General features: G+C 36.9%; 1 protein-coding gene across 2 annotated transcripts in view; it reads left to right on the plus strand.

Moving 5' to 3' along the window:
• Window positions 1-12374, plus strand: part of wipf3 (WAS/WASL interacting protein family member 3) — a 28319-nt gene extending 15945 nt beyond the window's left edge. For both annotated transcript variants that reach the window (XM_031904026.1, XM_002933380.5), the window contains 6 exons: window positions 1703-1835; window positions 4926-5042; window positions 6816-7454; window positions 8556-8714; window positions 10251-10352; window positions 10747-12374. In XM_031904026.1, the coding sequence (XP_031759886.1) occupies window positions 1703-1835; window positions 4926-5042; window positions 6816-7454; window positions 8556-8714; window positions 10251-10352; window positions 10747-10796 (1200 nt within the window). In that variant the 3' untranslated portion in view covers window positions 10797-12374. The remainder of the gene's footprint in view (window positions 1-1702; window positions 1836-4925; window positions 5043-6815; window positions 7455-8555; window positions 8715-10250; window positions 10353-10746) is intronic.
• The last annotated feature ends 891 nt before the right edge of the window (window positions 12375-13265 follow it).

Consider the following 13265-nt stretch of genomic DNA (forward strand, 5'->3'; position numbering starts at 1 on the left):
CCTAGGGCCTTTCCATAAATTGGATCACCATACTTTGTTGGGGGCGGCATATATTAATGCACAATTTTTTCAGTTTGGGTTTTTTGTATTTATATTAAACAATATATTCACGCGAGAAAAAACATAATTTTGACATGATTTCTTATGTGACAGAACCACAACAAACCTGTCCAGATCATATAGAAGTCAGTGTTAGGTGTCCCTTTTTATAACTGTAAGCTCCATCTTTGTTTTGTAGTTTTAGAGGTTTTCTGTTCTTTTTACAACAATATGAAAAAGTCACAGTTTTTGTGTATTTAAATAGTCGTGACTGTTTTTCATTTGTGCTTTTTAAATACAGATCTTTTGATAAATGTCTGACATTTTTGTAAATTAATTTAGTTGTGGTTTTAAAAAACTATAAAACCACGAAAATCCGAATGTTAATAAATGGGCATCTATATGTCTACTAGAAAAACCTAAAACATAAAATAAACCCAATAGGATTGTTTTCCCAGCAATAAAGATTAATTATCTCTTAGTTGGGATCAAGTACAAGGTTTTATTAATAACTGAATTTTTGCTTAAAATGGAGTCTGTGGGAGATGGCTTTCCTGTAAATCAGAGATTTCTGAATAATGGAATTCTAGATAACTAAACCTATACTTATAACAAAGATTCCTGTTGATCAGTGCTGATTAGTTATAGCAGTTTGTAGTTTAGGTTGAAGGCATATAGAAGTCAGCAGTAATCTAAAATGTAAGCATGCAGCTGCTTTAGGTAAGAGAAGGCATTATTATTTAATGGTGTTGCTTCCTAATGCAGAACATGAGCCTTGTAATCATAGTATAGCCCTGCCACTTGTCCTTCCACCTGTCACCCTGACAGTCTGTCCGAGAGGTATGCCTTTGCAGACTTAAATGCATCATAGTGCAGATCCTTTCTGGAATTACTGCCCTCCTTATACATTTAGGAGCGTAAAATACAACCTAAATTTGGTATGTATGTACCTACGCCAACCTTTACATCAACTGAAAATGTTAACAGTTTTCTAGAATGCCAATTTGCTTTTTTTTGTCCCACATAAAAGTATTAAGCTTACCTTAGTCTTGTGTCCAAAAGTAAATAGTAAATATGAAACATTAGGGTGTTGCTGAAAACTGCAAACTGTAGTTCAAGTAAATACTGTAGTAGCACAGGCTGTCCACAGATACGCAACTAATGAACTAAACACAAAACAAAGGGATTGCCTAGTGTTCTTTCTATCTGTGTTTTAAAGGAGTACCGCCAAAAATAATCAAATGAATTAATGTAAAGGAAATTGGGGAGTTGTAACAGGTCCCATACCTGTATTTGCTTTTACCAGCTTCCCATTTCTGGCATTATATACCATACATATATATATATATTTCTCTTAAACAGTATGCGTCATAACCATTGTTATTGTGCATGTGCGGCAAGCAGGTATGTACCTATTTCCTTTGATTCCCTGTGATGCAGATCATGCCACAAATAGCAGTACTTATGGACAGTTTTTTATCAGTTTGTGAGTTTGTGTGCACTGCCAGAATACATTATGAATGATTATATCCTGTCAACAGCATTGCAAGCCGATAACAGCCCTTCTTACATGTAATTATACTGAATTATATTGAATATCTATGAATGGTACAATATTCATCTGAAGACTTATTGTTATCTTTATGCCTTACCATTTTGTTAGGGACAAGCTGCAACTCCAAAACTGAACCAAGGAGACTCAGGGGGTCGATCAGCGCTATTGTCAGATATTCACAAAGGGGCTCGTTTGAAAAAAGTGACCCAGATCAATGACAGAAGTGCTCCGCAAATTGACGGTGAGTACAGTGGTCATATTGTCTGTATTAGAAAGAAATACCTATACAGGTATAGGATCCCTTATCTGGAAACTCATTATCCAGAAAGCTCCAAATTACTGTCTCCCATAGACTCCATTTTAATAAAATAATTCAGATTTTTGAGATTGATTTCCTTTTTCTCTTTAATAATAAAACAGTACCTTGTATTTGATCCCAACTAAGATATAATTAATCCTTATTGGGGGCAGAACAATCCTATTGGGTTTGATTAATGGTTTATTGATTTTTTAGTAGACTTAAGGTATGGAGACGCAAATTACGGAAAGACCCCTTATCCAGAATACCCTTGGTCCCGAGCATTCTGGATAATGGGTCCTATACAACCTATTTACAACCGTAAGTGCAGTGAGCAAATTGCCATGGGGGTTGCCAGTTTTTTTTCCTTAATGCAACATTTTACCCAGAATTAAAGCATTAGGAAAACAAATCAGACGTAATGGCACTGTATATTTTCATGGTCCGACTGGGGTAATTTATGTTTTTTGGCATGTTAGTGACACGTGTACCATATACTTTAGGTGTAAGTGTGTTGCGTCTTTTGAAGGAATGCTGGAGCTACCTCCTGGTCCAGATGTGGTGGTAGCTCCAGAGTATCTCTGCATCAACAGTTGCCACTGCAGAAGGGCTAAGCGTCTCGCAGTGCAACAGATTTGCACATTTAATGAATGTGGTTTTACACACGGCTGACATGGAGATATTTGTGGGACCACAACGACACACAACTGTAATCTTACAGCATCTCCCTTAAAAGCCCAGTAGTGCAAGAGGGCCCCACCAGAGCTATATGACCCAGACATGATAGCAGAAAATCAGTGTAGAACATTTTGTTCTGCAGTAAAGAATGTGCAGCAACAAAGCAAAAATTGATTTGTGTCTGAAAAAAGGCAGCAGTGGCCCTAAATCAGTGCATGGGCCCCATTCACTTTAAATCTGACTCTATGTCTTTTGTTTCAGGCCACATTTAGCACATAACCATGTCCTTATCAAACTGACAAGTTGGAGACTTGGGGTGGGGCCTACTTAGTAACTTGCAGACATGTGCACTATTGGAAGTAACTAGCACACAGAGCATCACAGGGTCCATGAATTGTTAGTTTCTTCAACAGCAGGGCTCTGGTTGCATTCTGTAACAGCTCTGAACTGGCTTTGTCCCTCTTTAATTAAAGCTCTAACCTATTTATTCAGTCTTTTTTTTTGCACCTATCACCCCTCTAATAAAACCCCAAGTTGCCTCCTTCACTCTTGTTAACCTCTCTCCCTCTTCCTCTTTCTACCACCCTCTCTCCCCCCTTCCCTTTATCTCTAGTATATTACCATTCAACTTGCTTTCTCTCTAATCATGGTTTGTTTAACCCCTACAATCTGGATTCCATTCACAGCATTCCACTGAAATATCTCTAACATGAATCACCAATGGCCTACTAACTGCTAGAGCTAAATATCAATTCTTCTTGCTAAACATACTACTTGTTTTCTCAGCTGATTTTTTGTTGCCCTCATTGTTTTTTTGCAGTTCCACCCTGTCCTTATTTTCCTACTTTTGAAATCACTCTATTAGTGTCTACTGCAGAAGTATCATTGTCTCCCTTATTGTCTTTCTGCTGGAAATACCCCAAGCTCTGTCCTAAGTCCCTTATAATTTTCTTTGTATGCTTCCTTTCTTGGCCAGTGAATCAGTTCCTTCCTATCATATTTTACTGGCGCCATCTACTGTCAAGTACACAATACTATGTTCAATTGTGGTTGCATATAACATAGGTTAAAGGGGTATTAAGCACTGGTCCCCTGCACTGCTCAGCTAAAATTTACTCAGGTGTTGCTGGACTACAAATCCCAGAATAGTCTAACATAATAAGGTTTGGCATGCTGGGAGCTGTAGTCCAGCAAAATCAGGGTTGAATTCTTAAAGCAATATTGCACAATAAAACTTTTTCCCAAATCCCCAGAGCCAGCTGCTGCATTAAAATGCAAAAAAAATCCTTTTAAGCACACTTTCCCAGCACTGAACAAATCCGTCCATTATCCCCATGTCTGATTCCTGTGTCATATAATGAAGAAAAAAAAGACATAATTATTTCTATATAACATAACAGCAAGATGCCTGACATAACGCTGGTAATCAGTGTTCTCATTGGTCTCTTTTTCCCTCTAAGCAACTTACTGATATACCAGGTAAACTGGGAAATATGTTCTACTCCAACAAGAACTGAAAAGAAAGAAAGACAGTGGGTAAAAGGGTATCACTAATCCTTTTCATACATTATAAAATCAGTGTAAGAGGAATATAATTTCATATCAGTGTTTTACTTTTCTGTAAGAGATATATCCACTGTGAAAATAGGAAAACCTAATACAGGGATTTTTTGTCCTTGTTACTATATTGCAAATAATGCCCACTGCAAGCTTATTCAGACTTTGTAATGTGGGCTTTACATTATTCCAACATATAGCCAGGAAAGCATTAAAAGAGCAGCAAATGTTAATATAGAATCTTGTATTAGTGATACATTTGTGAATAAAAATAGAGCAGCCATTGCAAGGAGACATATAACGCCTCATGGATAAAAAAATGTTAAGATGCCCCCTGCTGTGAAAGATAACCAGATCTAGAACATTTCTGCTTGCTGTCAACTGAAATATTGCCATAGGCTATTACCATTTTGCACCATGCTTCCATCTTACTGTACCAACCTAAAACAAAGACATTGTGTCTGTACAATGGAAAACCATTTCAGAGACGGAACAGGTGTTGCACTTAACTTACAAACAAGAAGTGTATGTAACTTAAACATCTTGTAATAAAAGGCACTAGGGGTCATTTACAAACACAGCCACAAGTGCAGTCATGCTAAAATGGATTCAAAGGACACAGTGTAATATTTTACAGTATGGTATAAACCAGCTTCAATTCTGCATATTTCTTTAAATAATCTTGTGCTTTTCATACATCATAACTAAAGAAGCTATTACGGTACACGGTTATTTTGATGTGTGATACTTAAACCAGGTAGATTTAGGCCATATTCCTCACTTGTTTTTATTTTTCAGGTGAAAAGAAAAGCAGCAGCTCAGGAAATGGCAGGGGTGCTGTGGCACCCCCTAGTGGGGGGTTATTTGCTGGGGGATTTCCAGTGCTTAAACCTCCAGGTCAAAGAGATACATCAGGTAAGACTACTGCAAGCCATGTATGCAAGATGTATTTCTTAGCTTTATCCATTAGCAGTGTAAGATCATAAGTATGGTACAGGTATGTGACCCTTAAACTGTTATCCAAAAATCTCCAAATTAATATCTCCCATAGACTTCATTTTAATCAAATAATTCAAATATTCAAAAATGATTTCCTTTTTTCTCTGTAATAATAACACAGTACCTTGCACTTGATCCCAAACAATATAATTTATCCTTATGGTCCAAACAATCCTATTGGGTTTATTTAATGTTTGAAATTTTTTAGTAGACCTATAGTACGGTGTGAACCGAATTACAGAAGTATCCCTTATCCAGAAAACCCCAGATCTCAAGCATTCTGGATAACAGGCCCCATACCTGTAATAGGTTCTAAAGTACTGATGCATATTGTGGCTGATGGATCCAAAAGCATTTTCTATTAAATGCTTAATTATCTTACTCCTTATTGTGCTGCAAGATACAGTGCCCTCACACAGGCAGATATTGGGTGCCAGTTTAGATAATCATGGCTTAATTGGAAACCCACTGTTTCCTTTCCAACATATAGCTACAATTATTTTGGGTTTGTGTGGATGTTGATAAGGTCTTCCAAAAAAAAAAAAATACTTCCATCAGCCAAAGGACTGCTTAAAAGGTGGCCATACATTGTAAGATCCACTCACTTGGCGACCTTGCCAAACAAGCAAATCTTCTCCTGATATGCCCACCTGCAGGTGGGCAATATCTGCCTAATTCAAACTTTTGGCCCTAAGGTATGGGTGTGTATGGCCACCTCACGTGGCTCATATGTGTGATCCATTGCCACAACCTATTTTTTACCAGCAAACAAATTGATCCAATCTTTGGGTAAAGGGCTAAACATCTTAGTTAGGTGGGTAAATGATCAGGTCCACCAGGTCAAACTGTGCTCCCAATAGATTACTGTGTTCACAGATGTGCCACTACGGTTCAACACAAATTAATGTAAGGCCACCCAATTTGTGAGGGCATGGGTCAGGAAGATTAAGGATGTTGGGCAGGAAGAACAGATTAAAACCTTGACTGAAATAAAAAAAAGTAAATGACATTTCTGCAGAGAAACCCCATGGAGAATGCTGTGTTAAAAGCAGACACTTTACAGTGTTTTTTATGGCTTTTTTTAACTAATACCTTTTTTTTGCCAGGATTTTATATTTTGCTGTACACTGACATAAAATAATATCACTGCTTTATAAATACAAATGTTTTTCTGTGCAGCTGTTGCCTCCCCATTTTTATTAACATTTAATTATTTTTGTTTTCTTAATAAAATGTAATACTTTTAATCTAAAAGCATTAAAAAATGTCCCTCATTCTAACAATGCAATAAATGCCACATTTCATATTGCAGCCTTTGAGCTAAGGGTCTGCTGTGAGCTCTCACCATGTTACATCTATGTATAGCAAGTATAAGCCTGTTACTGTATAAAGCTCTCTGTACACATGCGGCTTTATAAAAATAAATACATAAGCAAATAATATTTCTGTGACGATGGTTACCAATTACGATAGACTGCTGGATGAAAGACTCGAACTGCACCAACTGGCAAGCTCTGCTTCTTATAATTATGAGCAAACACCCGGAGGTCCGCTTTATTCAGTGAAATAGTAGCACAGTCAGGGGTGTGTTCGAAGGCAAAGGTTATATGAGCACCTCATGCAGCTCAAATCTGAGAGATTGTTATATTAATGTATTTTTAGTTCTATTTAATTGTTTTCCTCTTTCAGGAAATAAAAGTGCCCTGCCTGTGAAACCTGGTGTTAATACCCTCCATACTCCTGGTCTGCCAAAACGCCCAACATCTCCTGCACCAGCCACCATAGCAATGAGAGCTCCACCGCCCCCACGACCAACTATTCTTGGCCCACCGCCTACACCCTCAGTGAGCAGCAAACCTCAGATGATGTTGGCAAATGCTACAATTTCTCAGGCCTATAAAGAGCGATCTACAAATCACCCTCCTTTGCCGCCATTTTTTCCACAAGGCAACAAATCTCCAAAGGCTCCGAGGCCTCTCTCTCAGAGTTTTCCACCACCTCCACCTCCATTACCATCACATCCTCCTCCTGCTCCACCTTCTGGATATACTGGAAAAACAGATGATTCTTACCCACCCCCTCCAAGTACAGCAGATGAGTTCCCTAAAACTTACCCTTCCCTTCCTGAAAGAGATTATCCAGCATTTCCCCCACCGCCCCCTCCACCACCTCCACTTCACTTATCACTTGCTTCTAAACGTAGATTATCTGAACCTTTGCCACCACCCCCGCCCACTGTCTTAGATCAAAGTAATGCACCTTCTCGTCCCATGAAGAACCCTCCTGCGCTGCCTCCACCCCTACATGGAAGAAATGTGAAAGTCACAGGTACTAAGTTTATTGTGGTCTGTTTTCATTTCCAACAAGATGCATAGATACGTTTAATAGGAACTGGTCTATCTTTGTAATCTAAAGTAAGAATTATACTTGTATATTGCAACTATAAAATAAGTTATATTTTTATAGGGTACAGGTATGGGACCACTTATCCGGAAACCCATTATCCAGAAAGTTCCGAATTACGGAAAGGCCATCTCCCATAGACTCCATAATAAGCAAATAATTCTATTTTTTAAAAATGATTTATGAGTTATAATCCTTATTGGAAGCAAAAGAAGCCTATTGGGTTTATTCAATATTTAAATGATTTTTTAGCAGACTTTAATTATGGAGATCCAAATGATGGAACGATCCCTTATCCGGAAAACCCCAGGTTCCGATCATTCTGGATAACAGGTCCCATACCTGTGCTAAAAATGTTTTTATTTATGTTTGAATTCTTAAAATAAGCTATTTCTTATACAATGTTTGTCTATGTGTAAAAGAAAAAGAAGCCTTTGAATTATCAGCCAATTGAATCACGCAAATATGTATACAAATGCCATGACATAGAAATAAATTCCATTTGACACCTTAACTTATAGGTTCCCATATTGGGGGATTGGAACTTTATTGGGTACCAAAGTAAAGTATGGTAGGACCCAGACTGCAGATCAGCTGGGTGCTTTGTTGTGATGGAAGTGTTAGTGGTTTGACCAAAATGTTGTTCCTCCTGAACCCTGAAATCTAAACATGCCAAATGACATACATACAATCCCTTACCATCTATGTCATGGCAACTGTGCACCAGTAAAACTGATGGATAAAGGCACAATATGGCCAATTTAGTGATTTTTTTATAAGTTATATATTTTTTTTATAAGTTTTTAAAAAAACAAAACAAAAAAGTGTTATTATGTTAAATAAAGCTTGTTTTTTTGGCAATCATATTTTTTTTCTTATTCCCTTAAAAAAAAACTTGAATCTAACCTCTTGACTGCTTTTTCTATTTTCTGTTCAAATCATTATGAATCATTTATTTTCACCAATACGTGTCAGAATTTGTTTTTCTCTAGAAGCATAGAATTTAAATTTCTGCCTTTATTACAGGATCCAATGGTTCAAGGTTAGTTCCTCCACCGCCGCCACCAATAAGATCCCCTTCGACAGAATTAACTAGCAGGCAGCAGACAAATCAGAATGTGCCACACAAGAATTCCACTCAGCAGGCATATCCTCTTTCTAAAGCCGGAAGCATGAATCACCTAGGTAATGTCTTAGCAGTATGTGTAGTGTGTTGAGGGAAAGAATACCGACTGAATTCAGATTAGATTAGATTGAATAAGTGTTATACTATTTCCCTGTGATTGTCCTTATTTCTATTAAGTGTGGAAAAAAGTACCAATCCCTTTATGGGGAAACAGGTGCAGCCAATCACTTACTGAACTAATCTTTCTCTATAACATTATATCTATTAGATACAGTTAATGATGGGAAAATTTTTGGCAGGCATGGATTCACAGCAAAATTCTGCATTTCGCCAATGGCGAATTGTTTTGTGAAAGTTCCACGAAAGTTTGCCACGAAAATTTGCAGTCGCGTTAAAAAAAAGGCCTGGTTGCATAAAAAAAGTCATGGTCGTGGAAAAAAAGGGCGCATTCTCATCAAAACAATTGCGCTTGTCAAAAACCATACGCAGCACCCACGTTTTGCAAATTTATCACTGTTTCACGCATTTTTCTGTAGTTTCCTGAATTTTTCACCAAAATGGAACATATCACTCATCACTACATATGTGCTATATTACAGTGCTATTACATACAGCACAGGTTATCCAGAAAGTTTTGAACTATGGAAGGGTTTTCTCCCATAGACTCCATTTAAATCAAATAATTCACAGAACTTTTGCAGTTGTGTCAAAAAAAGGCGCAGTCACCACAAAATAGGCACTGTTGCGTTAAAAAAAGGCAAGGCCATGTCAAAAAAGGATGTGGTCATGTCAAAACAATCGTGCGTATGAAGATGCGTGGCTAATTTTTTGCCGTTTCGCAAATTTTTATGTAGTTTTGCACATTCTTCTGTGGGACAGACCGCTCATCACTACATACAGTATTATATTATAGTGCTGTTACATACAGTACAGGTATGAGATCTGTTATACGGAAACCGGTTATCCAGAAAGTTTCAAACTACGGAAGGGCCATCTCCCATAGACTCCATTTAAATCAAATAATTCAAATTTTTAAAATGGTTTCCTTTTTCTCTGTAATAATAAAACAGAACCTTGTACTTGATCCCAACTAAGGTATAATTAATCCTTATTGGAGGCAAAACAATCCTATTGGGTTTATTTAATTTTTTACTAGACTTTTTTTGGAGACTTTGGATCCTCTAAGTCTACTAAAAAACCAATAAACCTTAAATAAAATAAGGATTAATTATATCTTAGTTGGGATCAAATACAAGGTACTGTTTTATTATTACAGAGAAAGGGTAATCAATTTTAAAAATCTGAATTATTAAATGATTGATTAAAATGAAGTCTCTGGGAGACAGGATTCTGTAATTCGGAGCTTTCTGGATAATGGGTTTCCAGATAACAGATCCCATACCTGTACTATATTACAGTGTTATTATTTGAAGTACTGTAGTACAAATACAGGCAACATTTACATACGTACAATATTTGTATATAAATGAATTCACACACATTTCTCAGAAGTTCAGAGCAGGAGTTAGTTGAATACAATGTTAATGTGAGATCAGTCCGTTAACCTATTATTGTTATACCTGATTTCCCTGCAGATGACTTTGAGTCTAAGTTCCCCTTTCATTCAGTGGAGGACTTTCCACCTCCTGAATATTATGAGCCTATTAAGCGGTTATATCCCAGCAAGTCTATCAAAGGTATGTGTAACATTTATAGTAATATAACAATAAAGGTTGAAAAAAGGCACACGTCCATCAAGTTTAACCTTTTTGATTTTTTGCAGCACTTCTTTGTGTTAAGAGCAACCACATACATTTATTGTCTCCCTTATCATATGTACTGTACTTCAAAAATAATGAGTAAACCCCACATATTGGTAGTAGGATAGCAACAGAAAAAATGCCAATGCAGAATAAAAATCCCCAAGGGTACCTACCTCTGGCATTTTAAGCTTCAGTAGTAAGCTTTGCACCTTTTCTATATTACCGTTACTCATGTCTCAGGTTACATGTTAGTTTCTGGTGGGGGCGGTGGGACTGTTTTGGAAAATTCTGCTGCATGTTTGCTAATTTATTTATTTATGTTTCCTAGTGCGCCATAATCCACCACCTCCTCCTCCTTTGAGACCCCAGATCAGATGAGACTAACTTACAGCACCTAAAATAAAGGAAGTGAAAAGGGCAGAGCAAATCCTTTATCCGGAAACCCATTACCAGAAAGCTCCGAATTATGGGAAGGCCATCACCCATAGACTCAATTTTTAGCAAATAATTCACATTTTTAAAAATTATTTCCTTTTTCTGTAATAATAAAACAGTACCATGTACTTGATCCCAACTAAAATATAATGAATCCTTATTGGAGGCAAAACAATCCTATTGGATTTATTTAATGTTTAGATTATTCTTATGAATTCTAATTTTGTTCTAAACAATTTTCTTTTTTCTCTGTAGTAATTAAACAGTAGCTTGTACTTGGAGGTAACTAAGTTGCATGAAGTCATATTGGTGGCATAACAATCCTATTGGGTTTATTTAGTGTTTAAATAATATTTAGCAGAAGGTATGGAGAGCCAAGTTACTGAAAGATCCCCCAGGTCCCAAGCAATCTGGATAATATATTAAGTTTAGGTGTGGAATCTAATTGTGCCTCTCTGTGATGTAGTTCAAACACCAGTCATAAAAAAATATATCTGAGCCAGGATAACCCATGGCTTGTATTGGGTATATCTGCTGTATTCTTTATGAAGTATTGACTGACATTATTATGTACATATTTTTAAATAAATGTGCAGATATTAATATATACAATATTGCTTGTTAAATAATGTCCCATGATGCTGCTTATAGAGATGAGGATTGCAGGATAAAGTATATGGGTAATAAGCTTTTACCAGGTATTTTTTTCTTAAAGTGGTTGTAAACCCAATCATAACCATGTCCCCCTGTGCCCCCTAGTTTTGCTATAGAAGTTGTCAAAAAACGTAATTATAGATGCAAGAAAATTTACCAGTGAGCATTTTACTAACTAAAACCCTCATTATAAGTGAAAGAGAAGTGACCAATGAGAACACTGATTCCCAGCACTATGTCAGGCATCTTTCTGTTATCTTACATAAATTTCCCTTGTCGCAGGTGATTAATCTCCCTGATATGCCATCCCATCGGCTAGAATGTAAATCGCTGGTGGGATGGCATATGTGGAGCTGAAAACGCCAAGGTTTCCTCTCAAGGAGGTCCCCAGGGTTATATTTCATCAATTTAATCTCAAAATAAGTGTAATTTTAATATATTTTGATATATAGTTTGTTCATTTGCCACTTGGGGGAAAATTCAAGATTTTGGCACAACAAAAATAACACAAGTAAGAGCTTTTTCAAAAGTCCAAAAACAACAACCTCAAAAATAAAACCACAATGGAGTTTTTCTTGGCAAAATTTTGAAATGAAGCAAGTTGCAGTTTAACAGAATAAAAAACTTGCCACCTAAAACCTGTCGAGACGGCATAGCAGTCAGTGGGAAGTGTATTTTCTGCAATTATTTGCCATCATGACAAAATGCGATCTTTGGAATAGTGGTGGATTAATTTTGTTAAAATTATGCATGTTTTTTAATATTCAAAAACACTGTTGTTAATAAATATGATTTAAGGTGACATGACAGCTCTGTGTACAGTTTGCAAAGTTTGAAAGAACATTAAAATACCTGTGTAGCTTTTTATTTGTTTGTTTTTTCTTTAGAATGCAAAAAGTTCTGTGATGAGTTGCTGTTTGGTTGCTTTAAATTAAAAGGTGTAGTCATGTAAGGAAGTGACGCTTCCAGTCAATGTACCACCTTGCTCTCTGGCTCAGGAATAAATACGGGATTTGTTTTGAGGCTATTTCCAGTGCACAGCACAGACACATGGGCACATTTACTTACTAACGTGCAAATTCAGATGCAGACGCCATGTTTTGTATGTTTTGTTTGTTGAATTGGACATTTTCATGCAGTGTCTCTCAAATGCTAAGCATCTGGCACATCTGCGTCCGAATAATCACATTAGATGTAACTGTGCCTGCACTTCGCCTGAAACAATCTGTCAGGCATTAGTTCCAGTGTTTGCTCACAGCAGTTCCAATGTTCGCTTGCATCAGTTTCGGTGTTCAGCGTTGTGAATGATGCCTGCGCCCAATTCTCTTAATAAACACTAAACTTCCGAATAGTTTATCCCATGTGTGCTCCTTGTCTTTTAGTGGTAGGATGTGCTTATGCCTCAGTAAAATTTGGTTTGGTCACACACTGCCCCCTTGTGTTTAGACCATAAACTACATGGTCAAGATTTCTATTAGTGACACCTACTCTACTTGTACCATAATAGTGGTATGATTTCATGTGCTTGCATGCTGCTTTATTAGTGAAGCCAGATGTATTATGTTATAAATTCCCAAATCACTACACAGAATAGGTAAATTATGTATCACATGTTGCACAACCCTGATGTTACTGAAATGCAGCTCCCAGCACGCATGAGCATATGATTAAATGTTGGTATATGCTGTGGTTTATTCAAATCATTAAAATTAAATCGAGCAAACAATTTTTATATCCCCTATAAGCCTGAAGGAACAT

Source organism: Xenopus tropicalis, chromosome 6 (genome assembly GCF_000004195.4).
Source record: "Xenopus tropicalis strain Nigerian chromosome 6, UCB_Xtro_10.0, whole genome shotgun sequence".
NCBI classification, from domain to species: domain Eukaryota; kingdom Metazoa; phylum Chordata; class Amphibia; order Anura; family Pipidae; genus Xenopus; species Xenopus tropicalis.